This window comes from Leptopilina heterotoma, unplaced genomic scaffold (assembly GCF_015476425.1).
Source record: "Leptopilina heterotoma isolate Lh14 unplaced genomic scaffold, ASM1547642v1 Lhet_123, whole genome shotgun sequence".
Lineage (NCBI taxonomy): Eukaryota > Metazoa > Arthropoda > Insecta > Hymenoptera > Figitidae > Leptopilina > Leptopilina heterotoma.
The window spans coordinates 1,271,539-1,297,739 of NW_025110842.1; the positions used below are offsets into that span (position 1 = coordinate 1,271,539).

The 26,201-nt window shown below is 18.6% G+C and overlaps 2 protein-coding genes across 2 annotated transcripts; one reads left to right on the forward strand and one right to left on the reverse strand.

Annotated features, from left to right (window-relative positions):
• Positions 1-728: 728 nt before the first annotated feature.
• LOC122512175 (sister chromatid cohesion protein PDS5 homolog A-like) lies at positions 729-25,538 on the reverse strand. The gene is made up of 11 exons (XM_043627886.1): positions 25,385-25,538; positions 24,568-24,778; positions 21,181-21,681; positions 20,480-20,784; positions 16,726-17,062; positions 16,302-16,406; positions 15,623-16,051; positions 12,682-13,035; positions 11,867-12,092; positions 8,892-9,154; positions 729-939 (listed from the first exon to the last, which is right to left on the reverse strand). The coding sequence occupies exons 2-11, from the start codon at positions 24,772-24,774 to the stop codon at positions 796-798; spliced, it is 2,871 nt and encodes a 956-aa protein (XP_043483821.1). The 5' UTR covers positions 24,775-24,778; positions 25,385-25,538; the 3' UTR covers positions 729-795.
• LOC122512195 (tRNA (guanine(37)-N1)-methyltransferase-like) lies at positions 3,680-8,466 on the forward strand. Its single transcript, XM_043627910.1, has 2 exons — positions 3,680-4,340; positions 7,617-8,466. The coding sequence occupies exons 1-2, from the start codon at positions 3,900-3,902 to the stop codon at positions 8,424-8,426; spliced, it is 1,251 nt and encodes a 416-aa protein (XP_043483845.1). The 5' UTR covers positions 3,680-3,899; the 3' UTR covers positions 8,427-8,466.
• Positions 25,539-26,201: the final 663 nt, after the last annotated feature.

A 26,201-nucleotide genomic window follows, 5' to 3' on the forward strand; every position in this document is an offset into this window, starting at 1 on the left:
AACATTATTAAAATTATTATTATTATTGAGTAAAAAAATAATAACTTTTTAATTACTTAATTTAATAGATTTTCAATTCCTTAATTTTATAATTTCTCAATTATTCAATTATTTAATTTATTAGTTTTTCAATTCTTTAGTTAAATAATTTCAAAAGTCTTCAAGTTAATAACTTTTCTAGTATAATTTAACCTAAAGTAAGTTTAAATTTTTTTAATAATATAATTTTACTAAATTAAATTTTTATTCGATAATTTAAATATTTTTCTCAATTATTTAATTTAATAATTTTTTAATTCTTTAATTTAATAATTTTTCAATTCTTTAATAAGTTTTCTATTATTCAATTAAATAGTATTTCAATTATTTAGTTTAATAATTTTTTCAATTACGTAGCTGAATACATTTTTAATTCTCTAATTATTTAATTAAAATAGTTTTTCAATTCTTTAATTGAAGAATTTTTCAATTATTTTCTATAATAATTGAATTAACATAATTTTTCAATTCTTAAATTCGAAAATTTTTCAATTTTATTTCACTTTTTAAGACTTTAAATTATTTATCGAAATACGTTTAAAAACAAAAGGCAATAAATATTATTGTAAATTTTTTTTTATTACTATTATTTTATAATAATATTAACAAAATAAAGATTCTCTTGAACATAATTAATACTTTTTTTTATCACAAAACTAAACACAATTTTTTCGATATTTTTCATTTTCTTCTTCGACGCTTTTTTTCGACTATTAGAGAAAAAAAATTTTTTTTTTTTCTTCACACTTCTTTTCTTTAAACGGTCTCTTCAAAATTCATCTCTCTTAAATGAAAAATTCTGGGTATTTTTATTTCACCCTGAAATATTTTCTTCCTATTACTTGTAATTTGTTTTCTTTCAATCATCGATAGAATTAGTTGATTCAATGTCCAGAATTTCTGAAAAAATAAAAGAAAATTACTTATTAATAAATTATTTACAGGCAAAAAAATTTTTTTTAATTTTAATATATTTTTGAAAAAAATTGTATACAATTTAAGTAATTAAAAAACAAATTTTTTATTAAAATAATAATAATAATAATAATAATAATAATAATAATAATAATAATAATAATATTAATAATACAAAAAAATAAATTATTTAACAAAATTTTTATTCAGTTCTTCAAAATAATTCAATTATTTTCGAAAATAACAAAATTTTTCACAGAAATTCAATTATTTTCAAAAATAATACAATTTTTCACAGAAATTCAATTCTTTTTAAACATTTTAATAAAAAATGTTCTCAATAATTTAATTATTCTCATAAATAATAAAATTTTTCTAAAAAATTCAATTATTTTTGAAAATAACAAAATGTTTTACAGAAATTCAATTATTTTCAAAAATAATACAATTTTTCACAGAAATTCAATTTTTTTTAAACATTTTAATAAAAAATTTTCTCAATAATTTAATTATTCTCATAAATAATAAAATTTTTCTAAAAAATTCAATTATTTTTGAAAATTTTAATAAAATTTATCGCAGGATTTCAATTATTTTTAAAACAATTTTACAGGACTTGCTCGAAAAATGTAATTATTTTTAAAAATTTAATTTCAATTTCTAGAAAAAATCAATTATTATTAAAAAAAATGTTTTTTTAAATTCTTTGGAAGAATTCAATTATTATTTTTTTTTTTTTTTGAAAGAATTCAATTATTTTCTAAAATTTATAAAAACTTATGGAAACAATTCAATTAATTTTTAAAATTTATAAAAATTCGTGGAAATAATTGAATTATTTTTATAAATTAGTAAAATTCTTGGCAAAATTTCAATTATTTTTAATACAATAATTTTAATATTTCTCGAACAAAATTCAATTAATTTTAATATTTCATCAGAGAATTCAATTATTTTCAATTCAATTTCAATAAAATTTCCCCCAAAAAAATCAAATATTTCCAAAAATTGTTTCTAAACGTTTTAAATATTTTCATGAACAATAAATTTTTTTGGGAAGAATTCAATTATTTTTATAAATAGTAAAATTCAATGCAGAAATTCAATTATTTTCTTAATGTTTTTAAACGAATTCAATTATTCTTAATATTTTAATAAAATTTTGAAGAGAATTCAATTATTTGAAAAGAATATTTTAATAAAATTCCTAGAAAGAATTAAATTAATTTAACAAATTGTAATAAAATTCTGATCAGAATTCAATTATTTACCGAAAAAAAAATTCAATTATTTTCATAAATAAAAAAATTGATCACACGATTTTAATTATTTTAAATACAATTTTAATAACATTTTTTTGAAAGAATTCAATTATTTTTTTAGATTTTAATAAAATTTTTCCCAAGAATTCAACTATTTTCATAAATAATAAAATTCTTCTCAGAAATTCAATTATTTTTGAAAATTTTAATAAAATTCTTTGCAACTATTCAATTATTTTCATAAATAATAAAATTCGTCGCAGGATTTCAATTATATTTAATACAATAATTTAATTTCAATTCCACGAAAAAATCAATTATTTAAAAAAATGTTTTTTTAAAATTCTTTGGAAGAATTCAATTATTTAGAAAAATATTAGAATTTTTCACAGGAATTCAATTTTTTTCAAATATTTTAATAAAAATCTTCATAAGAATTCAATTAATTTAACAAATTGTAATAAAATTCTGATCAGAATTCAATTATTTACCGAATAAAATTCAATTATTTTCATAAATAAAAAAATTGATCACACGATTTCAATTATTTTAAATACAATTTAAATTTAATTGTTTTGAAAGAATTGAATTATTTTTTTTGATTTTAAAAAAATTATTTCCAAAAATTCAATTATTTTCATAAATAAAAAAAAATTCTTCTCAAAAATTCAATTATTTTTGAAAATTTTAATAAAAATCCTCCTAAGAATTCAATTATTTTCATAAATAATAAAATTCGTCGTAGGATTTCAATTATTTTTAATACAATAATTAAATTTCAATTCCTCAAAAAAATCAATTATTTTCAAAAAATTAAAAAAATTTTTTTTAAAGTTAATTTTTTTCAATTCTTTAGAAGAATTCAATTATTTAGAAAAATATTAGAATTTTTTACAGGGATTCAATTATTTTCAAATATTTTAATAAAAATCTTCGTAAGAATTCAATTATTTTCATGAATAATAAAAATTCTTCTCTGGAATTCAATTATTTAAATTAGAATTTGCATAAAATTAGTGGAAAGAAATAATTTTTTTTTTAAATTTAATTTAATTTTTAAAATTTTTTTAAATTCTTCGTAAGAATTGAATTATTTTTCTAAATATTTTAATTTTTTGATGAATAATAAAATTCGGTGCAGGAATTGAATATTTATTTGCAGGATGAGAATAAAGAAGTAAATATTTTTTATGAAAATTAGGAAAAAGTGAGGAGAATAAAATATAAAATTGAATTTTTCGAATTAATAAAAATAGTTATTATATTATTAATAATAAAAAATTAAAGGGTGTAAAATAAATAACAATATTTCCAAAAGAATTTTTCTTTTTTAAAAGAAAAATAATGGAAATAAATTTAAATATAACTACCCAACCCTGTGCAATTTTCGCGCACTGTGAAACGTACTTAACAAGCAAACAACGCCTTTCTCTCCCTCGGGAATAACAATCTATAATTTTCTCATTGTCTATGGCTATTGTGCCTGCAATAAACATAAACATTGTTTTTTTTTTTGAAAATCATAAACTTCAGAACTAAACGCGATTGTTTTTTTTCAATTCTTCGTTTTAAAGAAAAGAAGAAGAAAAAACATTACAAAGTGAAAAAGTGAAAGAAAGAAAAGTCAAGTGTAAAGAAAATAAAGAAAAGTCAAGTGTAAAGGAAGAAAAAGAAAAAGAAAAAATGTCAAGTTCAGAAGACGAGGAAAAATTTCAACCAGAATCGGAATTGGAAAATTCAAAAACCTATCGCATAGGACAAATTAAAGGCGATAATACAACGCTAAAGGGATTGAAATCAAAGGAGCATTACGAAGCAATTTATCAGCTATTTAAAAATTGGCGTGAAACAAATGTCCTTTTAACAAATGAAAAAACATTATTAATGTATTTTGAAGTGTTGGGCGAGAAATATAAGCCAACATCATTGTGGTCACAGTATTCAATGTTGAAGAGAACAATAAATATTTACGAAAACATTGACATTACCGGTTATAATTCAATATTGAAATTTTTAAAGGGAAAATCACAAGGTTATCAATGTAAAACATCGACTGCATTTAAAGTTGGTGAAATTGAAAAATTTATCGCAAACGCTCCGGATGAATTGTATTTGGCATCGAAGGTGAGAGAGAATTTCATTTTTTTTTATTAAAAATTAAGCAAAGAAATAATAATTATATTTTTTTTCACTATTAAAATAATTAATTTCTTTTTCAAAAAATTTATAGATAATAGCAAATTTCTTAGTCGTAATTCGAATTATTTTCAAAAAATTTAATAAAATTCTTGACAAAATTTCAATTATTTTCCAAATCTTTTACCAATTCAATGATTTTCAATATTTATTATTTTCATAAAATTTTCTAAAAGAATTCAAAAAATTATCAAAATTGTTTAAAATATTCAAATATTTTCTCAAAAGAATTCAATTAATTTCAAATTAATAAAATTAATAAAATTCTTTACAAAAATTTAGTTACAAAAAAAAACTTCTTGAAAGAATTCAATTATTTTAAAAAGCTTTACAAAAATTCAATTGTTATTTCAATACTAAAATTCTTCATAGAAATTCAATTATTTTTAATGCAATTTAAAAAAAAAACATTTTGAAAGAATTCTATTATTTTCAAAATTCATTAAAAAATTCAATTATTTTCATAAATAACAAATATTTATCACTAGAATTCGATTATTTTTAAAAGTAATAAAATTCATCATAAAAATTCAATTATTTAAAAAAAAAAAGAAAAAAATTCACCGAAATTCAATTATTTACAAAAATTTTAATAAAATTCTTTGCAAAATTTCAAATATTTTTAAGAAAAACTTTTGAATTCAATGATTTTTAATATCAATTATTTTAACAAAATTTTCCAAAAGATTTCAATTATTTTAAAAATGGTTTTAAAAAACTTCAGAAAAATTCAATTATTATTTAAATAATAAAATTCTTCATAGAAATTCAATTATTTTTTAAAGAATTTTAAAAAAACCATCTCGAAAGAATTCAATTATTTTCAAAAAATAACAAATATTTATCACTAAAATTTAATTATTTTCAAAAGTAATAAAATTCTTCTCAGAAATTTAATTATCTTCCAAAAAAATATGTTAAAAAAATTCTCCGAAATTCAATTATTTACAAAAATTTTAATAAAATTCTTGGCAGACATTCAATTATTTTCAAAAATTTTGATAAAATTCTTGACAAAATTTCAATTATTTTCAAAAATTTTTATCAATTCAATGATTTTCAATATTTACAATTTAAAAAAAAAATTTTCAAAAAAATTCAATTATTATCAAAATTGTTCAAAAAAATTCAAATATTTTCTCAAAAGAATTCAATTAATTTAAAAATTTTTTTTTTAAATTCTTTACAAAAAAAAACTTCTTGAAATAATTCAATTATTTTAAAAAGCTTCACAAAAATTCAATTATTATCTAAATAATAAAATTCTTTTTTTAGAAATTCAATTATTTTTAATGCAATTTTTGAAAAAAAATCTCGAAAGAATTCAATTATTTTCAAAATTCATCAAAAAATTCAATTATTTTTATAAATAACAAATATTTATCACAAGAATTCAATTATTTTCACATGTAATAGGTACATAATATTCTTTATAAAAATTCAATTATTTTCAAAAATTATAAAAAATTTTCTCCGAAATTCAATTATTTTCACAAAAATTTTAATAAAATTCTTTGCAAAATTTCAAATATTTTTAAAAAAAAATTTTAAATTCAATATTTTTAATATCTATTATTTGAACAAATATTTCCAGAAGAATTCAATTATTTTAAAAATGGTTTTAAAAGAACTCCAGAGAAATTCAATTATTATTTAAATAATAAAATTCTTCATAGAAATTCAATTATTTTTAATACAATTTTTAAAAAAACATTTCGAAAAAATTCAATTATTTTCAAAAAAAATAACAAATATTTATCACTAGAATTCAATTATTTTAAAAAATAATAAAATTCTTCGCAAAAATTCAATTATCTTCAAAAAATGTAAAAAAATTCTCCGAAATTCAATTATTTACGAAAATTTTAATAAAATAATTGGCAAAATTTCAATTAATTTCAAAATTTTTAATAAAATTCTTGACAAACATTCAGTTACAAAAAAAAACTTCTTGAAAGAATTTAATTATTTTGAAAAGCTTTACGAAAATTCAATTATTATTTAAATAATAAATTTCTTCATAGAAATTCAATTATTTTTAATAAAATTTTTAAAAAAACATTTCACCAAAGAATTCAATTATTTTCAATTCAATTTTAATCAAATTTCCCAAAAAAAAACAAATATTTTAAAAAATTTATTGTTTGTAAACAATTTAAATATTTTTTTATAAACAATAAAATTATTTTCGAAGAATTAAATTATTTACAAATTTCAATTAAATTTTGAAAAAGAATTTAATTATTTTCTAACATAATTTAAGAAAATTTTTCGAAAAAATAATTATTTTCCGATTTTTGTTTAAAAATGTTGATAAAATTCATAATAAAAATTCAATTATTTCAATGGAATTATAATTATTTTTCTATAAATAATTTTATAATTTCTAATGCTATTTTAAAATTTCTTTGAAACATATTAAAATTTTTTTCTTTATTTCTCCAAAAATTTAATTACTTTCAAAACAATTAAAATGCTTCGTAGGATTTCAATTATTTTTAATATTTCACTGAAAAATGCAATTATATTCAATTAAATTAAAAAAAAATTTTTTGATAAAATTCATTATAAAAAATTCAATTTTATTAAAATATAATTTTAATTAATTTTTTCGAAATTACTTTATTATTTTTAATGCAGTTTTAATAGAATTTTTGGAGACTTTTCAACTATTTTTAATAATTATAATAAAAATTCTTTAGAAGAATTGGATTAGTTTTTCGAAACTTTCATAAATATTCTTTGCAAAATTCAATTATTTTTATAAATAGTAAAATTTTTCTCAAGAATTCAATTGTTTTAATAACTAAAAATATTCTTCGAAGGAATTCAATTATTTTCAAAAATTTTTGTAAAATTCTTCTCAAGAATTCAATTTTCTTTTTTATAAATTATAAAATTCTTGCAAAAGAATTCAATTATTTTTGTAAATTGTAAAATTCTTTGCAGAAATTCAATTATTTTTTTAAACTTTTCGAAAGAAATCAATTATTTCTAAATATTTGAATAAAATTCTTCAAAGGAATTCAATTATTTCTATAAATTAAAAATTTTTTGTAAAATTCCTCAGGAATTGAATTATTTAAATTAGAATTTGTATAAAATTAGTCGAAAGAAATGAATTATTTAAAAATTTCTATAAAATTCTTAGCAGGGATTAAATTATTTTTGTTTTATTTATAATAGTAATCCTTTTTTTCTTAGGTCGCTTTGATAATTGGAGTCGCAGGGCGATGTAGACCCGAGGAATTGGTGAATTTAAAGACGACAAATATTGACTGGAGTGGAGAGAGTTTAGTGATAAGTATTTACGACAAAAAAATGAAGAGAGAACGTAAATTTACAATAGTTAAAAAATATTCAACGATTGTGAAGAAATATCGTCATTTACGTCCAAGTAAAACAGAGACAGACAGATTTTTTCTCAGATATCAAAAGGGAAAATGCACCGTTCAAGTGATTGGGAAAAATAAATTCTCCGTTATTCCAAGGCAAATTGCAATCTACTTGAAATTGGAGTCACCAAATTTGTACACGGCAAATGCATTTCGACGAACTGCCATGATACTCGAGTATGAAACTAGAGGAAATATTTTTAATGTCCCAACGAGCAGGGACAATGGTAACGACAATTACAATTATATTTATCATGACAATTACAATGATGATGGCACTGAAAAAGAGAATGAAAATGAAAACGAAAATGAAAATGAAAATGAGAACGAAAATGAAAACGAAAATGAAAATGAAAATGAAAATGAAAATGAAAATGAGAACGAAAATGAGAACGAAAACGAAAACGAAAATGAAAACGAAAATGAAAATGAGAACGAAAATAAAAATGACAGTAGTCATGATAATGAAATTGTCGTCAAGCTCTTTAATGAAGAAATTAAAGAGGAATTTATAATTCCCTGCCAAAATGAAGATTACGAGGAGATTGCAATGAAACGACCGAAATTGGAAATTGATTTTAAAGTGAAGGAGGAAATCGATCCATTCGAAAATTTGTGATAAATGAATTTATATTATTAAAATTTTCTATATATAAAAATTAGTTTTTCTAATTTTTCCATTTTCGTTTTATTCCAATTTTTCCCTTTTTCCGTTACTTCAATATTATTCCTTTTTGCAAATGAATTACTATTATCTTTTTTTTAAATATTAATCTACATTAATAATTTTGTTCTTTTTTCCATAATTCGAAAATTTAAACATTAAAAATTAAAAATTAAATTCAAAGTAAAGAATTTAAATATAATTAGAAGAAATAAATTCGAAGGAACGAATTTAAATATTTACAAAAAATAAATTTGAAAAGAACGATGAATTTAATTAATTTTCCAAAATAAATATTCAAACAAACGAATTTAATTAATTTGAAAAAAGATACTGAAATTTTAATAAAATTGAATTTTCGCAAATTTTTTTTTTGAAAATTCTGAAAAATAAGTTATTATTACTATTATTTATATTTACCTCCTTCAAGTGGGGAAATTCCGGTTCGAATGAATTCTCAACTTTTCTGACAATCCTCTCGAAAAGATCGGCGCAATCGAAGCAGCTTTTCTCAATTATTGGCTCCAAATATATTCTCAATACTTGATGAAATTTATTTAAATCTCTTTCACTCAAATTTCGACAATCGTCAAATGTTGACTCGTGAGCGTAAATCAATAGTGCTGGAATTAGGGAAAATTCCGGTATCAATTCGTAGAAATAGTCGCGAAATTTCTCTTGCCCTAAATAGAAAAAACCAAAAGAAAAAATTAATGGAAAATTCAATACAAATAATTTCTAAAATTTAGTACATTGCGTAAAAATTTTTTTGAAACTGAAAATTTCTGAAGAATTCTATTATTATCAATAGTAATAAAATTCTTCGGAGAAATTCAATTATTTTTCAAAAATAAAAGAAAATTTCTCGTCAACATATCAATTATCTTTAATAAATAAATAATTAAATCATTCTACAAAATTCAATTATTTTTAAAAATTTTAATAAAATTCTTTACAAGAATTCAGTTATGAAACAAAACTGAATTTTTTTAAATTCAACATTTTTTCTTCTTTTTTTTGGCATTTAGCTTCAATATTTTTGGGCTCTTGAAAAATACTTTACTTATTTAAAAATCTCCAACTTTTGGTAAAAAATCAAAAATTATTAAAAATATTCAAAAATTCGAAAAACCGAATTTCTTTAAATTCAACATTTTTTCATCTCTTTCATGGCATTTAGCTTCAATATTTTTGTGCTTTTGAAAAATACTTTACTTATTCAAAAATCTCCAACTTTTGGTAAAAAATCAAAAATTATGAAAAATATTCAAAAATTCGAAAAACCGAATTTCTTAAAATTTAACATTTTTTCTTCTTATTAGTGCCATTTAGCTTCAATATTTTTGTGCTCTTAAAAAATATTTTACTTTATTTAAAAATCTCCAACTTTTGGTAAAAAATCAAAAATTATGAAAAATATTCAAAAATTCGAAAAACATAATTTCTTAAAATTCAACATTTTTTCTTCTTATTAGTGCCATTTAGCTTCAATATTTTTGTGCTCTTGAAAAATATTTTACTTATTTAAAAATCTCCAACTTTTGGTAAAAAATCAAAAATTATGAAAAATATTCAAAAATTCGAAAAACATAATTTCTTAAAATTCAACATTTTTTCTTCTTATTAGTGCTATTTAGCTTCAATATTTTTGTGCTCTTGAAAAATATTTTACTTATTTAAAAATCTCCAACTTTTGGTAAAAAATCAAAAATTATGAAAAATATTCAAAAATTCGAAAAACCGAATTTCATTAAATTCAACATTTTTTCTTCTTATTAGTGCCATTTAGCTTCAATATTTTTGTGCTCTTGAAAAATATTTGACTTATTTAAAAATCTAAAACTTTTGGTAAAAAATCAAAAATTATGAAAAATATTCAAAAATTCGAAAAACATAATTTCTTAAAATTCAACATTTTTTCTTCTCTTTCATGGCATTTAGCTTCAATATTTTTGTGCTCTTGAAAAATACTTTACTTATTTAAAAATCTCCAACTTTTGGTAAAAAATCAAAAATTATGAAAAATATTCAAAAATTCGAAAAACCGAATTTCTTAAAATTCAACATTTTTTCTTCTCTTTCATGGCATTTAGCTTCAATATTTTTGTGCTTTAAAAAAATACTTTACTTATTTAAAAATCTCCAACTTTTGGTAAAAAATCAAAAATTATGAAAAATATTCAAAAATTCGAAAAACCGAATTTCTTAAAATCCAACATTTTTTCTTCTTTTTTATGACTTTTGGCTTCAATATTTTTGGGGTCTTGAAAAATACTTTAATTTACTTTACTAGTTATGTTTTGTTCGAGAAATATTAAAATTGTAATAAAAATTTTGCGACGAGTTTTATTAATTATGAAAATAATTTTATTACTTTTGAAAATAATTGAATTCTAATGATAGAATAATTGAATTTGTTGAGGAATTTTGAAAATAATAATTGAATTCTTTCGAGATGTTTTTTTTAAAATCGAATTTCTATGATGAATTTTATTATTTAAATAATAATTGATTTTTTCTGAAACTTTTTAAAACAATTTTAAAATAATTGAATTCTTTTGAAAAAATTTTATTTTTAATAATAAGTATTGAAAATCATTGAATTGATAAAAATTTTCAATTAAAATTACAATACTTTAAAAAATTACATTATTTTTACGAAATTTAATTAAATTCTTTAAAAAAAATGTAATTTTTTTACAAAATGTCTAATAAAATTGTTTAAAACAATTTAATTTTCTATGAATAATTTAAATATAATTTAATGTATAAATCTTTAATTACAATTTTTAAAAAATGTTCAAAAATAATTTAATTTTCTCTGGAATTTAATTAAAAATGTATTTAAAATAATTGAATTTCAGCGAAAATTTCATTATTTATGAAAATACTTGAATTCTTGAATTGAATTCAATTAAAATTGTTTTTAAAATAATTGAACTCCTGTGAAAAATTCAATTATTTTTTTGAAATAATTGAATTTTCTCGGAGAATTTTTACAAGATTTTTAAAAATAATTGAAATTTTTTAAGAAATCATTTAAAATTGTATTGAAAATATGTGAAATCTTGATAAGAATTTTATTATTTATACAAAAATAATTGAATTATTTCGAAGAATTTTTTATCAGAATTGTTGAAAATAATTGAATGTTTTGAAAGAATTTTATCAAAATTTTTGGTAATAATTGAATTTTAATTTTTTTTTTTAATTTTAGGTAATTAATTTTATTTTAATTGAAGAATTTTATTAAAATATTTAGAATAATTGAATTCTTTCCAAAAGTTTAAAAAATTAATTGAATTTATAAATTACTGTTGTTATTATTATTGTTATTAGGTACTATTGTTATGATTATAATTATATTATTAATAATATTGGAAAGATTCACTTACTAAAAGGATTGCTTTCTGTCCGTTGAAGAATATAATTAACGAAAATACTTCGTTGCTCGATTATTGATTCATATTGATTGCGTACATTATCAATAAATTGCGATTCACCTCTGAGTAGAATAAAAAATGCGAAAAATTCATTTGTCAAAAATTGAGAATATACATTTTCTTTCAACAATTTTAATAATTTCTCGATGAAATATTTGGACACTTCGAAGCATTTGTCCTGAAATAAAAATAAAATTTATATTTTTATTTAAAAAAAGAAATTCAAAACTTAAAAATAAAAATTCAAAATCAAACAAACGAATTTTATTTTTTTCTGAAAATCAATTCAAACTAACGAGTTAAATTATTTTCTGAAAATAAATTCAAACTAATGAAAAAATTTAATAATTTCTCCAAAATAAATTCGAACGAACGAATATTTAATTATTTTTCCGAAATAAAGTCAAACGAACGAATTTAATTAATTTCTGAAAACAAATTTAATTTTTTCCGAAATAAATTCAAACGAATGAATTTAATTTTTTTCCGAAATAAATTCAAACGAACGAATTTAATTTTTTTACGAAATAAATTCAAACGAACGAACAAACGAATTTAATTTTTTTTCTGAAAAATAAATTCAAACGAACGGAATTTCATTAATTTTGCTGAAACGAATTTAAAAAATCGAATTTATTTTCTAAACGAAAGTAAAATTCTTCATAAAAACAAAAACAAAACAAAAATTGAATTTTTGCGCGAATTATTTTTTCTTTTTGGAAAATAATATAAATAAATTTAATAAATGAATAATTATTTTTACTCACATTGATTAATTGTGAAAGTTGATAGAAAAAATTGAGAGGTAAATTGAGTCGAAATTGGTGAAATTTACAAAGTTTCAAAATGGCGCACGCCGAAATTGCACGAAGACGATTTCTTCGTGGTTCAGTTTTTGAGAATTCCTCAAATAAATGTCGTTTGACAATTGCCAAAAATTGTTCACCATAAAATTGAAAATAATCCGAATCAATATTCAAACTGGTGATCCAACGACAAATGCACTTTATCGACTCCTCGTAACATCTATCATTCATTGGCAATTCATTTTCAGTGCACCAAAATTTATCCTCAATTCCAATTACTCCGAGTGTGCCACGCGCTCCAATGAAGTCAAATATCTGCGGAGAAAAATTTATTACAATTTTTCTTAGTTTTCTAATTTCAGTTTCAAGAGTGAAATTCAAATTAAATTTCGAATTCAATTCAAAAAAGAAATGGAAATTAATTCGAATAATTTCGGACAATAAAATTGAAATAAATTCAAAGAAATTCAAATGAATTTCAAAATAGAAATAAATCGAAATAAATTTAAAGAGAAAAATAAATTCAAATTAATTTAAATACAAAAATAAATTCAAATAAATTCAAATGAATTCAAATACAAAAATAAATTCAAATAAATTTAAATACAAAAAGAAATTCAAATAAATTCAAATGAATTTCAAAATAGAAATAAATCGAAATAAATTTAAAGAGAAAAAAAATTCAAGTGAATTTAAATACAAAAATAAATTCAAATCAATTTAAATATAAAAATTAATGCAAATAAATTCAAATAGAAAAATAAATTCAAATGAATTTAAATACAAAAATAAATTCAAATTAATAAACTCAAATCATTTTAAAGATGAAAAAAAATTCAAATGAATTTAAATACAAAAAAAAATTCAAACGAATTTAAATACAAAAATAAATTCAAATAAATTTAAATAGAAAAATAAATTTAAATGAATTTAAAGAAAAAAATAAATTCAAATGAATTTAAATACATAAAAATTCAAATAAATTGAAATAAATTCAAATGAATTTCAAAATAAAAGTAAATCGAAATAAATTTAAAGAGAAAAATAAATTCAAATGAATTTAAATACAAAAATAAATTCAAATTAATTTAAATACAAAAATAAATTCAAATAAATTCAAATGAATTTAAATAGAAAAATAAATTCAAATGAATTTAATAATACAAAAAAATTCAAATAAATTCAAATGAATTTCAAAATAAAAATAAATCGAAATAAATTTAAAGAGAAAAATAAATTCAAATTAATTTTAATACAAAAATAAATTTAGAAAAATAATTCAATTCCTGTGAAGAAGTTTTTAAAAATTTTTACATAATTCATTTCTTTCGACTTATTTTGATGCAAATTCTAATTTAAATAATTGAATTTCTAAGAAATTTTTATTATTAATGCGAAAAAAAATTCAATTCCTACGAAAACTTTTACAAAAAAAAAAAAAATGTTTAAATAATTAAATTCAGTTTAAAAGACATGAAAATAGTAAATATTAAAAATCGTTGAATTTCGAAAAGTTTTTAAAATTAATTAAATTTTACAAAGAATTCTATTAAAATTTTTGACAATAATTGAATATCTTCGTGACATTTTATTGAATTTTTATGAAAATAATTGAATTTTTGCAAAGAATTTAATTAGAATTTTCAAAAATAATTGAATTTATGAAAATAATTGAATTATTGCGAAAATTTTTATTAACGTTTTTAAAAATAATTGAATTTCTAAGAAGAATTTTATTTTTTATGAAAATAATTGAATTCTTAGGGAAAGAAATTTTATTAAAATCTAAAAGAATAATTGAATTATTTAAAAAAACTGAATTAAAATTGTATTTAAAATAATTGATTATTCTTACGTTCAATTTCATTAAAATATTTAAAAATAATTGAAATCCTGTGAAAAATTCTAATATTTTTGTAAATAATTAAATTCTTCCAAAGAATTAAAAAAAACTAATTTTTTAAATAATTGATTTTTTCGAGGTATTTCTGTAAAATTTTATTAAAAATAAATGAAATCCTGCGATGAATTTTATTATTATTTATGAAAATTATTAAATAGTTGCTAAGAATTTTATTAAAATTTACAAATAATAATTTAATTCCTTAGACGAATTTTATTATTTATGAGAATAATTGAATTATTGCGAAAAATTTTATTAAAATGTTTAAAAAGAATTGGATTTCAGTGAAAAATTTTGTTAGTTTTAAAAATATAATTGAATTCTTCATAAAAATTTTATAAACATTGTTTTAAATAATTAATTTTTTCGAAATATAATGAATATTATGAAAATTTTATTTTTAATAATTGAATTTTTGTGGGAAACTTCATTTGTGAAAATAATTGAATTTTTCGATTAATTAATTAATTTAAAATTGTTTTAAAAATAATTGAAATTCTTCGATGAGTTTTATTATTTTTTGAAAATAATTGAATTCTTGCTTAGAATTTTAACTTTTTTTAAATAATTGAATTTCCATGAAAAATGTTATTATTAGTGAAAGTAATTGAATTATTGTGAAGAATTGTATAAAAATTTTGTTAAATAATTAAATTTTTTTTTCTTAATTTGATGAAAATACTAGATATCGAAAATAATTGAATTTGGAATATTTTTTGGAAATAATTGAATTCGGAATATTTTTTGAAAATAATTGAATTTCGAATATTTTTTAAAAATAATTGAATTTCGAATATTTTTTAAAAATAATTGAATTTGGAATATTTTTTGAAAATAATTGAATTCGGAATATTTTTTGAAAATAATTGAATTTCGAATATTTTTTGAAAATAATTGAATTCGGAATATTTTTTGAAAATAATTGAATTTCAAATATTTTTTGATAATAATAAATTGAATCGTTTTAAAGAATTTAGTTGTAAATAAAAATTTTCTCACCTGTCCTATTAAATTTTCCACGCGGGGACAATTTTCATCGTTTGTTCGAAAAATTGCGATTTGTCCCAATGAGACGATTGATTGAAGAAAGAAATCCGACGACGTCATTAATGTTGAATTTCTCATCATTTTCTGAAGAATTCCATCAAATAAATTATCATAATTATTCGTTGAATATTTTATGCACTCAATGGAAATTTTCGCTTCTTCTTTTGTACCCTCAAGTGCATAATATTCACAGGAGGTAAACAGCAATTTCATTGTTGATTCTGATTCAATTATATTGGAAATCGACATTTTTTTGCCAATATTTTTTAATAATTTCAGAATCATGCAGTTAGTGGAATTATTTTCTTTGTTTAAATACTTTATCATTAGTGTTAGAAAATCTTCGGTTTCCATTAATTCCGGATGACAATCTGCGAGAAGCTGGAAAGCAAAAAAAAAAAAAATATCGCATCAGGAGAATTAATTAATTAGTTAATCCATTAATTAATCCATCAATTAATTAATCAATCATTCAATTAATTAATTAATCAATCAATTAAATAATTAATTAATTAATTAATAACTTAGTTAATTTTTAACAGAAATTTTATTTTCTACACATTTTTGTTCTGTATTTACTAATTTTTTAAAATTACTTTTTTTATTTATTTTTTGTTTAATTTTTACTCACGTTTAACAATTTTATTCCACGTTCGCGGGAAATATTTGGATCCAAATCCAATTCTTCGGCAATTGAATTACTATTCAAAACTTGAAGAATGTAATCGATCAGAACCTAAAAACGTGATTAAAATAAAATAAAAAGGCGAAAGAAGAAAAAATCAAAGTCGATAAAATAAAAATGAATAAAATAAAAAGGCAAGAAAAGAAAATTAAAAGTGCAGATAAAATAATACTGAATAAAATAAAGTTGAACGGAAAAATAAAAGGAAATAAAATAAAAATAAAGTAAAAATAAATAAACGAAATAAAAATAAAATAAAAAGAAATAAACGAAATAAACAAAATAAAAATAAAATAAAAAGAAATAAAAGTTAAAATGAAATTAAAATTGAAGTTAAAATGGATAAAAATATGGAAAAAATCTATTTTACTCGAATACTTTCGCTGTCGAAGACAAATGGCGTTCCTCTTTTGATTATTTGCAAAAATACTTCCCCATCTTGCAAATCGGAGCGACTGAAAATAATTTTCACTTTCTTGAGAGCCTCAATTGCCTCATTATTTAAAATATCTTTGAGACAAATTTTTTCCATTTCATCAACGACTGCTTGATTTTCATTTAAAAAGTCCTCATAATATTCAATAAACTCAATTGAATTCACTAGAGGATTTTTCTCGCATAAATAGCCTTGAAATTCAATCATTATTTCCTCATGATTATTTGGTTCCTTTATGAATTTCGTCCACAATTGTAATAATTTTCTACTCCTTGAAAATAAAAGGGAAAAAATTATTATTTTTTTACTAATAATGAAAAACATTTTCTTATTCTTAGAAAAATAAAAGGAATTCAAAAACTTGAAAAATTATTCAAGTTTAGTGAAGTTTTTAAAAAAAAAATGTTAAGAACAACTGATTACGGAAATTCAATTATTTTCAAAAATTTATAAACATTATCGTCAAAATTTCAATTATTTTTATAAATAATACAATTCTCCGAAATTTAATTATTTTCAAAAAAATTTAATAAAATTCTTGGCGAAATTTCAATTATTTTACAAAAATTTTCCTCAATTCAATTATTTTTAATATCTATTTTAATAAAATTTTCCAAAAGAATTCAATTATTTAAACGAAATTTTAATAAAAATTTCACAGGAATTCAATTATTTTCCAATTTTTTATAAATTTCTTCGCACCAATTCAATTATTTTTAATTCTTAATAATGAAGTTCATCGAAAGAATTCAAATATATTCAAAGAATAGAAAAAAATAGTTCTGAGAAATTCAATTATTTCGCAAAATTTAAATAAAATTCTTTTAAAAATTCTATTATTTGAAAAAATTTTGACAAAATTCTTTACAAGATTTAGTTAATAATATTGCAATTTTAATAAAATTTTCCTATTCAATTCAATTATTTTCAATACAATTCTTCTTAAGAATTCAATTATTATTCCCTAAAAGATTTCAATTTATTTTAATAAATATTCAATTATTTTCCAAAAAATTTTAATAAATTTCTTCTGAAGAATTCAATTATTTTCATAAAGAATTGAATATTCTTCTTAAGAATTTAATTATTTTCAACAATTTTGATAAAATTTTTCTAAAGAATTCAATTTTTTTTCATAAGAAATTGAATTGTTCTTCTCAAAAATTCAATTATTTTCATAAAAAATTGAATTGTTCTTAAGAATTAATTTATTTTCATAAAGCATTGAATTGTTCTTAAGAATTCAATATTTTTCAAAAATTTTATTAAAATTCTTTTGTTTTTTCAATAAAATTTTTAATAATTTTAAAGATTTTAATAAAATTCTTCTGAAGAATTCAATTATTTTCAAAAATTTGGATAAAATTCTTCTAAAGAATTCAATTATTTTAAAAATTTTGATAAAACTCTTCCAATGAATTTCAATTTTTTATAAAAAATTGAATTTTTCTTAAGAATTCAATTATTTTCATAAATTTGATTAAATACAATTACTTTCCAATTTTTTTTATAAATTTCTTCGCACCAATTCAATTATTTTTAATTTTTAATAATGAAGTTTATCGGAAGAATTCAAATATATTCAAAGAATTGAAAAAAAAAATAGTTCTGAGAAATTTAATTATTTCGCAAAATTTAAATAAAATTCTTTTGAAAATTCTATTATTTGAAAAAATTTTGACAAAATTTTTTACAAGATTTAGTTAATAAAATTGCAATTTTAATAAAATTTTCCTATTCAATTCAATTATTTTCACAAATAATACATTTTTTTATGGGAATTCAATTATTTGAAGAAAATTTGAATAAAATTCTTCGTAAGAAATCAATTATTTTCATAAATAATAAAATTTTTCTCGAGAATTCAATTATTTCAAAAATTCTGATAAAATGCTTTATAAATTTGAAAAATTATAATAAAATTGACTATAGAATACAATTATTTTCGTAAACTATAACATTCCTCATAGGAATTACAATTTTACTGTCAAAAATGTTTGTAAAAATCTTCGAAACAATTCAATTATTTTCTTAAAAAATAAAATTCTTCGAAGCAATTTCAATTATTTAAGAAATTTTAATTAAATTCCTTTCAAGAAATCAATTTTTTTCAAAAATAAAACTTTTCACAAGAATTCAATTATTTAAAAAAAAAATTAATAAAATTCTTCGTCAGATTTCAATTATTTTCAATTTTTTTAAGAAAATTTTGTCTATGGAATTTAATTATTTTCAAAATGTTATAAAAAATTCTGAGAAATTCAATTTTTTAGAAAATTTTTTTCTAAACTTTTAAAAAATTCTTGGAAACAATTAAATTATTTTCAAAAATTTCTGTAAAATTCTTCTCAAGAATTCAATTATTTTCATAAATTATAAAATTCTTCTCAAGAATTCAATTATTTTCATAAATTATAAAATTTTTCGGAAGAATTCAATTATTTTTAAAAATTTTTTGTAAGAATTCAATTATTTTCTAAGATTTATAAAAATTCATCGAAACAATTCAATTATTTTTAAAAATAGTAAAATTCTTCGCAAGAATTCAATTATTGTTATAAATAATAAAATTCTTCGCAAGATTTTAATTATTTTTATAAATAATAAAATTCTTCTATGGAATTCAATTATTTTCAAAAATTTCTGTAAAATTCTTCTCAAGAATTCAATTATTTTCGTAAAATATAACATTTCTTAAAGCAATAACAATTTTACTGTCAAAAATATTTGTAAAAATGTTCGAAACAATTCAATTATTTTCATAAAAAATAAAATTCTTCGAAGCAATTAAATTATTTAAGAAATTTTAAGTAAATTCTTCCCAAGAATTCAATTTTTTTTCAAAAATAAAACTTTTCACAAGAATTCAATTATTTAAAAAAAAATTTAATAAAATTCTTCGTCAGATTTCAATTATTTTCAATTTTTTTAATGAAATTTTGTCAATGGAATTTAATTATTATCAAAATGTTATAAAAAATTCTGAGAAATTCAATTATTTAAAAAATTTGAATAAAATTCTTCACAAGAAATTAATTTAATATCATAAATAATAATATTTTTCTCCGGAATTCAATTATTTTCAGAAATAAAATTCTTCACTGGAATTCAATTCTTTAAAAATGTTTTTAATAAAAAATTCGTTGCAAGAATTAAATTACTTTTATAAATAACAATATTTACAGCAGAGTTTCAATTATTTTTTATGTACAATTTTACATAAACTGATAGAAAATTGCATTTATTCTTTATAATTTTTTTGAAAATTCGCCGAAAGAATTCAATTATTTTTAGAATTTTTTATAAATTTCTTTAAAAATATTCAATTTTAAGAAATATTCAATTATTTAATATATTATTTATCTTTGCATTTAAATAATTGAATTCTCGAAAAGTTTTTTAATAAAAATTGATTAAAAATGAATTTCACTTAAAATTTGAAATTATAATTGAATATTAAAAGCATCGTAGCGTGAATTTTGATAAATAAGTGAATTTTGAAAAGGGTTTAAAAATTAAAATCTTTGAAAATTTGAATTTATAGTTGCAATATTCTTATAATGTAAAATAATGATTTTATCACTCTGTCGTTTTAAATTTTATTATTAAACGTGAAGAAATCAATTGATTCGGATAATTGATAGCTTCTTTCTCCTTTAATTTTAAATTTAGTTTGATTTTAATTTACTTGATTTTTTCCCAATGAAATTCCTTGTAATTGTCAATAATCATTGGATGAAGTGAGACGTAAAAATGTAAAAATCTCTTCATTCTCGTCTCAATTGGCAATTGACAGGAAACGAGATATTTTGAAAATAATTCCTCGATTAAAATTCTATCGTCGAGATTTTTTCTAATCGAAAATTCGTACATTAATTTCGATTCAATGGTCATGAGAATTTTTCTCAAATCCAATGGTAAATTTCCAAGTTTTTTCACATATTTATGAAAAATAATTGCCAGTGACGTCAATTCTCTTTCTCTGACTGAAGCCTGAAAAATAAAAATTGAAAATTGAAAATAATTTAACAAAAAATTTCTTCGAATTCATTTACGAAAAAGTTGAATAAAATTCTTCCCCAAGAATTCAATTATTTCCAGTAAAATTTTAATTCAATTATTCAATTAAAATATTTTTAAAAAATAATTAAATTTTCCTGGAAGAATTTTATTATTAAAAAAAAAAATGGAGTAAAATTCTTCCCGCAAAAATTAAATTCTTTTGAGAAATAATAAAATTCTAGGTAAATTATAATTTAAATCAAGCGAAGATTTTCTTTATTTCTATTTTTATTTGTCAAAAAAAAAGTAAAAAAAAAATTGTTCCAGTTATTTAATGAAATAATTATAATTAAAAAATTAAAAGTAATAATAAATTGAAGTAATTACCTCCTTGTCAGTGACGAGATTTACAACGAATTCCCGAAAAAATTTATTCTCCTGTAAAATTTCAATTCTGTGATAAATTATACTCGTTATCAGTGAAATAGCGGCAATTTTCAATTTTTCCTCCTTTGAGCTGTATTTTAAACTTTGTAAATATTTCGTAATTAATTTCCTTGCCATTGGATATTTGAGAAATATTTTCTTCACATAATACGTGGTTAACAATTGTATCTTCTCATTTTCATTCCATAATTGTTTGAGAAATTTTCGAAAAAAATTTTCCTTCTTCTCAATTATTTCCTCTAAATTCTTACTGAGAAATTTACCCAAAAAATTGATGACTGTCAAATGAATGTCGGGACTTTTGGAATTTAATTCAACGATTGCATCGTGTAGAACGGTAACGCCAACAATTCCCGGATAAATATCACGTAATTCGTAGGCGACATCGAAAATGACGCAAATTAACAAATCGTCATTCGTTTCTTTTGATAATTCTATAAACTGGGAAAAAAAAATTGGAAAATTAGTGAATATCATTTTTATAAATAATAAAGAAATATTCTCCGGGAAATTTAAATTTCTTTCAATAAAATTTTTTTCGAAAGAATTCAATTTTTTTTTTATAAAATTTTTCTCTAAAGAATTTAATTTCTTTTTCAATAAAATTTCTCGAATCAATTATAATTCAAAAATTTAAATAAAATTCTTTAGGAGAATTGAATTATTTTTATAAATTACAATATTTTTCGCAAAAATTCAATTAGTTTTTTAAATAGTAAAATTCTTTCTAGAAATTCAATTATTTTCAATTATGTTCTAAAATTATTTAATTTTCTTGGCAACAATTCAATTATTTTCTAAAATTTTTTTTAAATTATTGGAAACAATTCAATTATTACAAATAGTAAAATTCAATTATTTTTATAAACAATAAAATTTTTGGAAGAAATTCAATTATTTTAAAAAATTTCTGTCAATGTCTTCTCAAGAATTCAATTATTTTATAACATTTTTTAAAATTCTTGGAAATAATTCAATTATTCTTATAAATATTAAAATTCGTCTTAAAAAGTCAATTATTTTTATAATTAATAAAATTCTTTGAAAGAATTCAATTATTTTCTCAAAATTTGAAAGAATTCTTGGAAACAATTCAATTATTTTCAAACATTTAAAAAAATTCTTGGCAAAATTTCAATTATTTTAATAAATTCTAACTTTTTTCGGAAGAATTCAATTATTTTTTTAAATTTATGGAAAGATTTCAATTATTTTCTAAAATTTTGAAAATTTTATGGCAACATTCAATGGAATGTTTCTAAAATTTCAATTATTTTTATAAATAATAAAATTCTTCTCTCAGTGTTTCAATTATTTTCTATAAAATTTCCTAAAAGAATTCAATTTATTTTTAATAAAATTTCTCTCGAAAGAATTCAATTTTTTTCCAATAAAATTTCTCTCGAAAGAATTCAATTTCTTTTTCAATAAAAATTTCTCTCGAACGAATTCAATTATTTTCAAAATTCTTTAAAATTCTTCAGAAAAACTCAGTAAAATTTCGCAAAATAATTCAATTTCAATCATTTTCATAATATTCTTCACAAGAATTTAATTACAAAAAAAATTCTTGGAAAAAAAATTAAATTATTTCAAAAAAAAAATTTTTTTTTAAAAGCTTTACAAAAATTCAATTCTTATTAAATTAATAAAATTTTTTGTAGGATTTGAATTATTTTCCGTAAAATTTCGCAAAATGATTATATTTCAAAAATTTCAAATAAAATTCTTTGCAGAAATTCAATTATTTTCAATTATTTTCTTAAATTTTTAAAAATTCATGGAAACAATTCAATTATTTTCTAAAATTGTTTTAAATTATTGAAAACAATTCAATTATTTTTATAAATATAGTAAAACTCTTGGTAAAAATTCAATTATTTTAAAAAATAATAAAAATTCTTCCAAGGAATTCAATTATTTTAAAATAAAAAATTTCTCTCGAAAGAATTTAATGATTTTAACAAAAATTTTTTTTCAATTCTTCACAAAAATTCAGTAAAATTTCTCAAGACAATTCAACTAATTACAAAAATTTTCATAAAATTTTCATCACAAGAATTTAGTTCATTAAAAACTTTTGGGAAAAATTCAATTATTTCAGAACTTTTTTTTTAAAATCAGAAATTCAATTATTTAAAAAAATTTTTTTTTGAAAGAATTCAATTATTTTTATAAATAGTAAAATTCTTCACAAAAATTCAATTATTTTTAGAAATAATCAAATTTTTCGAAGGAATTCAATTATTTTCAAATATTTCTATAAAATTCTTCTCAAGAATTCAATTATTTTCAATTCTATTTTTATAAAAATTTTCCAAAAGAATTTAATTACTTTTAAAAATATTAAAATTCTTCGTAGGTTTTCAATTATTTTGATATTTTACCAAAGAATTCAATTATTTTCAATTATTTTTAACCCAATTTTAATAAAAAAATTTTGGAGACTTTTCAATTATTTTCAATAATTATAATAAAAATTCTTTAGAAGAATTCGATTATTTTTTCAAAAATTTTCATAAATATTCTTCAAAACAATTCAATTATTTTTATAAATAGTAAAATTCTTCATAAAAATTCAATTATTTTTAAAAATAATCAAATTTTTCGAAGGAATTCAATTATTTTCAAATATTTCTATAAAATTCTTCTCAAGAATTCAATTATTTTCATAAATTCTAATATTTTTCTGAAGAATTCAATTATTTTCATAAATTATAACATTTTTCGGAAGAATTTAATTATTTCCAATATTTTAATAAAATTCCAAGAAAGAAGTTAATAATTTTTAAAAATTGTAATAAAATTCTGAGAAGAATTCAATTAATTTCAAAAATTTCTGTCAAATTCTTCTCAAGATTTCAATTATTTTGTAAAAATTTTTAAAAAATTCTTGAAAACAATTCAATTAGTTTTTAATAATTGTTTAATTCTAGGAAATAATTCAATTATTTTTAAAAATAGTTAAATTCTTCGACAGAGTTCAATATTATTTTCAAAAATTTCTTATCAAGAATTCAATTATTTTTATAATAATAGTAAAAATCCTTTCAGAAATTCAATAATTTTTTTTTTTAATTTATCGGAAGATTTGAATTATTTTCTAAAATTTTAAAAATTCTTTGGATTCAATTAAATTATTTTCTAAAATTTTAAAAATTCTTAGCAGAAATTCAATTACTTTTATAAATAGTAAAATTCTTCGCAGAAATTCAATTATTTTTTTAAAAATAATAAAATTCTTCTCGCGGGATTTCAATTATTTTCTGTAAAATTTCTTATAAAAGAATTCAATTAATTTACAAAATTGCAATAAATTTCTCATACCTTTCTGAAATGTTTAGTAAGATATATACTCCATTTTTCGATCATTTTCATTGAAATTTCGTAAATCTCTGTCTCCTTCTTTCGCTTATCCCAAGTGACATTTTCAAATAATTCCTGAAGTAATTTCAAATTAACATTTCTCGATTTTCTTAATATTGATTTTATGATGAAATCTAATTTCTCCTCGAAATTAATTTCCAGATCCATTATTCTGGAAAAGAATTATAAATCAATAGTAATATTAATAAAAAAAAAAAAATAATTAGAAAAAAGTAATATAAAAGGTATAAAAAATAAATACTTTAATAATTAATTAATAAATAGTTATTAACTATAATTAATATTCTAAAGAAGTAAATAATTACAATAATCAAAAACAGTAAAAATCTATTGTTTTTTTTAATTTTTAGGATCTAATTGTTTTGGTTCTGAATAAAATTCAATTATTATTATTGTAAGTTATATAAATAATTACAGCAAAAAGAAAAATTGAAAAACAATCAACGATTGTTTTTTAATCTTTCGGTCTTGAATTATTTTTTTCAATAAAATTAAATTGTTAATTATTTATAATTTGGTATTATTAATATATTATAGAATTTAGTATAATAAGTAATTACAATAAAAAAAAAGTAAAAATAATAACCTACAAATTTACAAATTTTTCGCATGTTTTTAAACTAAGACACTAAGAATATTATCACATGTGAATATATTTTATTCTATCGCAATGATAAATAATTGTAAAATCAGAAATATTTATTAGTAATTTTTATTTTTTATTTTTATTTTTTAATTGTAAATTTTTTGTTTTTACCTTTCAGAAGAATTTCGAGTTGATTTTCGAAGAGGAAATAATCAGCACAATATTGTGCAAACAGAAAATCAACAGGAATTGACAGGAATAACGAAGGTCGAAGGAAACTACTGGAGAAACTACGTTACATTTTTGCATTTTGTTTTGTTTCTTTTTTTTGGAATATATATAGAAAATAAAAAAGTGGTGGCAGGAAGTGACGTGTGGAAATTTACGAAAATTTACACGAACATTTGCGAATATTTACGGAAGGTTTACGAAGTTTACGAAGAATGCCGAAGAAGAAAAGTTCACTTCCGGTGTCACGTAAGAATTTAATATCATTTCCTGTTTTTTTGTATAACATTTATTTTATTTATAAAACGAATTTGCAAAAACCGTAAAGGTACATTGTGAATTTAAAACAACAAATTTATTTCGATTATACTTTCTATTATTATCAGTGTTTCAATATTACATAAAAGGTCGAAAAAATTCGAGTGCGACTCGCATTGAAGAAATACTATTTTTGTTTATACATTTTTAATCTTTTGACAGGGGAAAAATATCAAATGTTTATCAATTTTCAATGCAAATCATTAACGTTTCACATATAGTTTTCGACAAAAGCTCTGATTTAATTATAAAAACCTTGGAAATTATAACCTAAAGTTAAAAAAAGAAAAATCGGAGAGTGTGAACATAACCTAAAAATTCTGTGACAGTTCAAAACGTTCAAAACGAGAGTAAGAAAAAAAATATTAATTTAATAATATTATTTATTATTGTTAATGAAAATGATAAAAATTAATATAAATATCAATTAATATTAATTTAA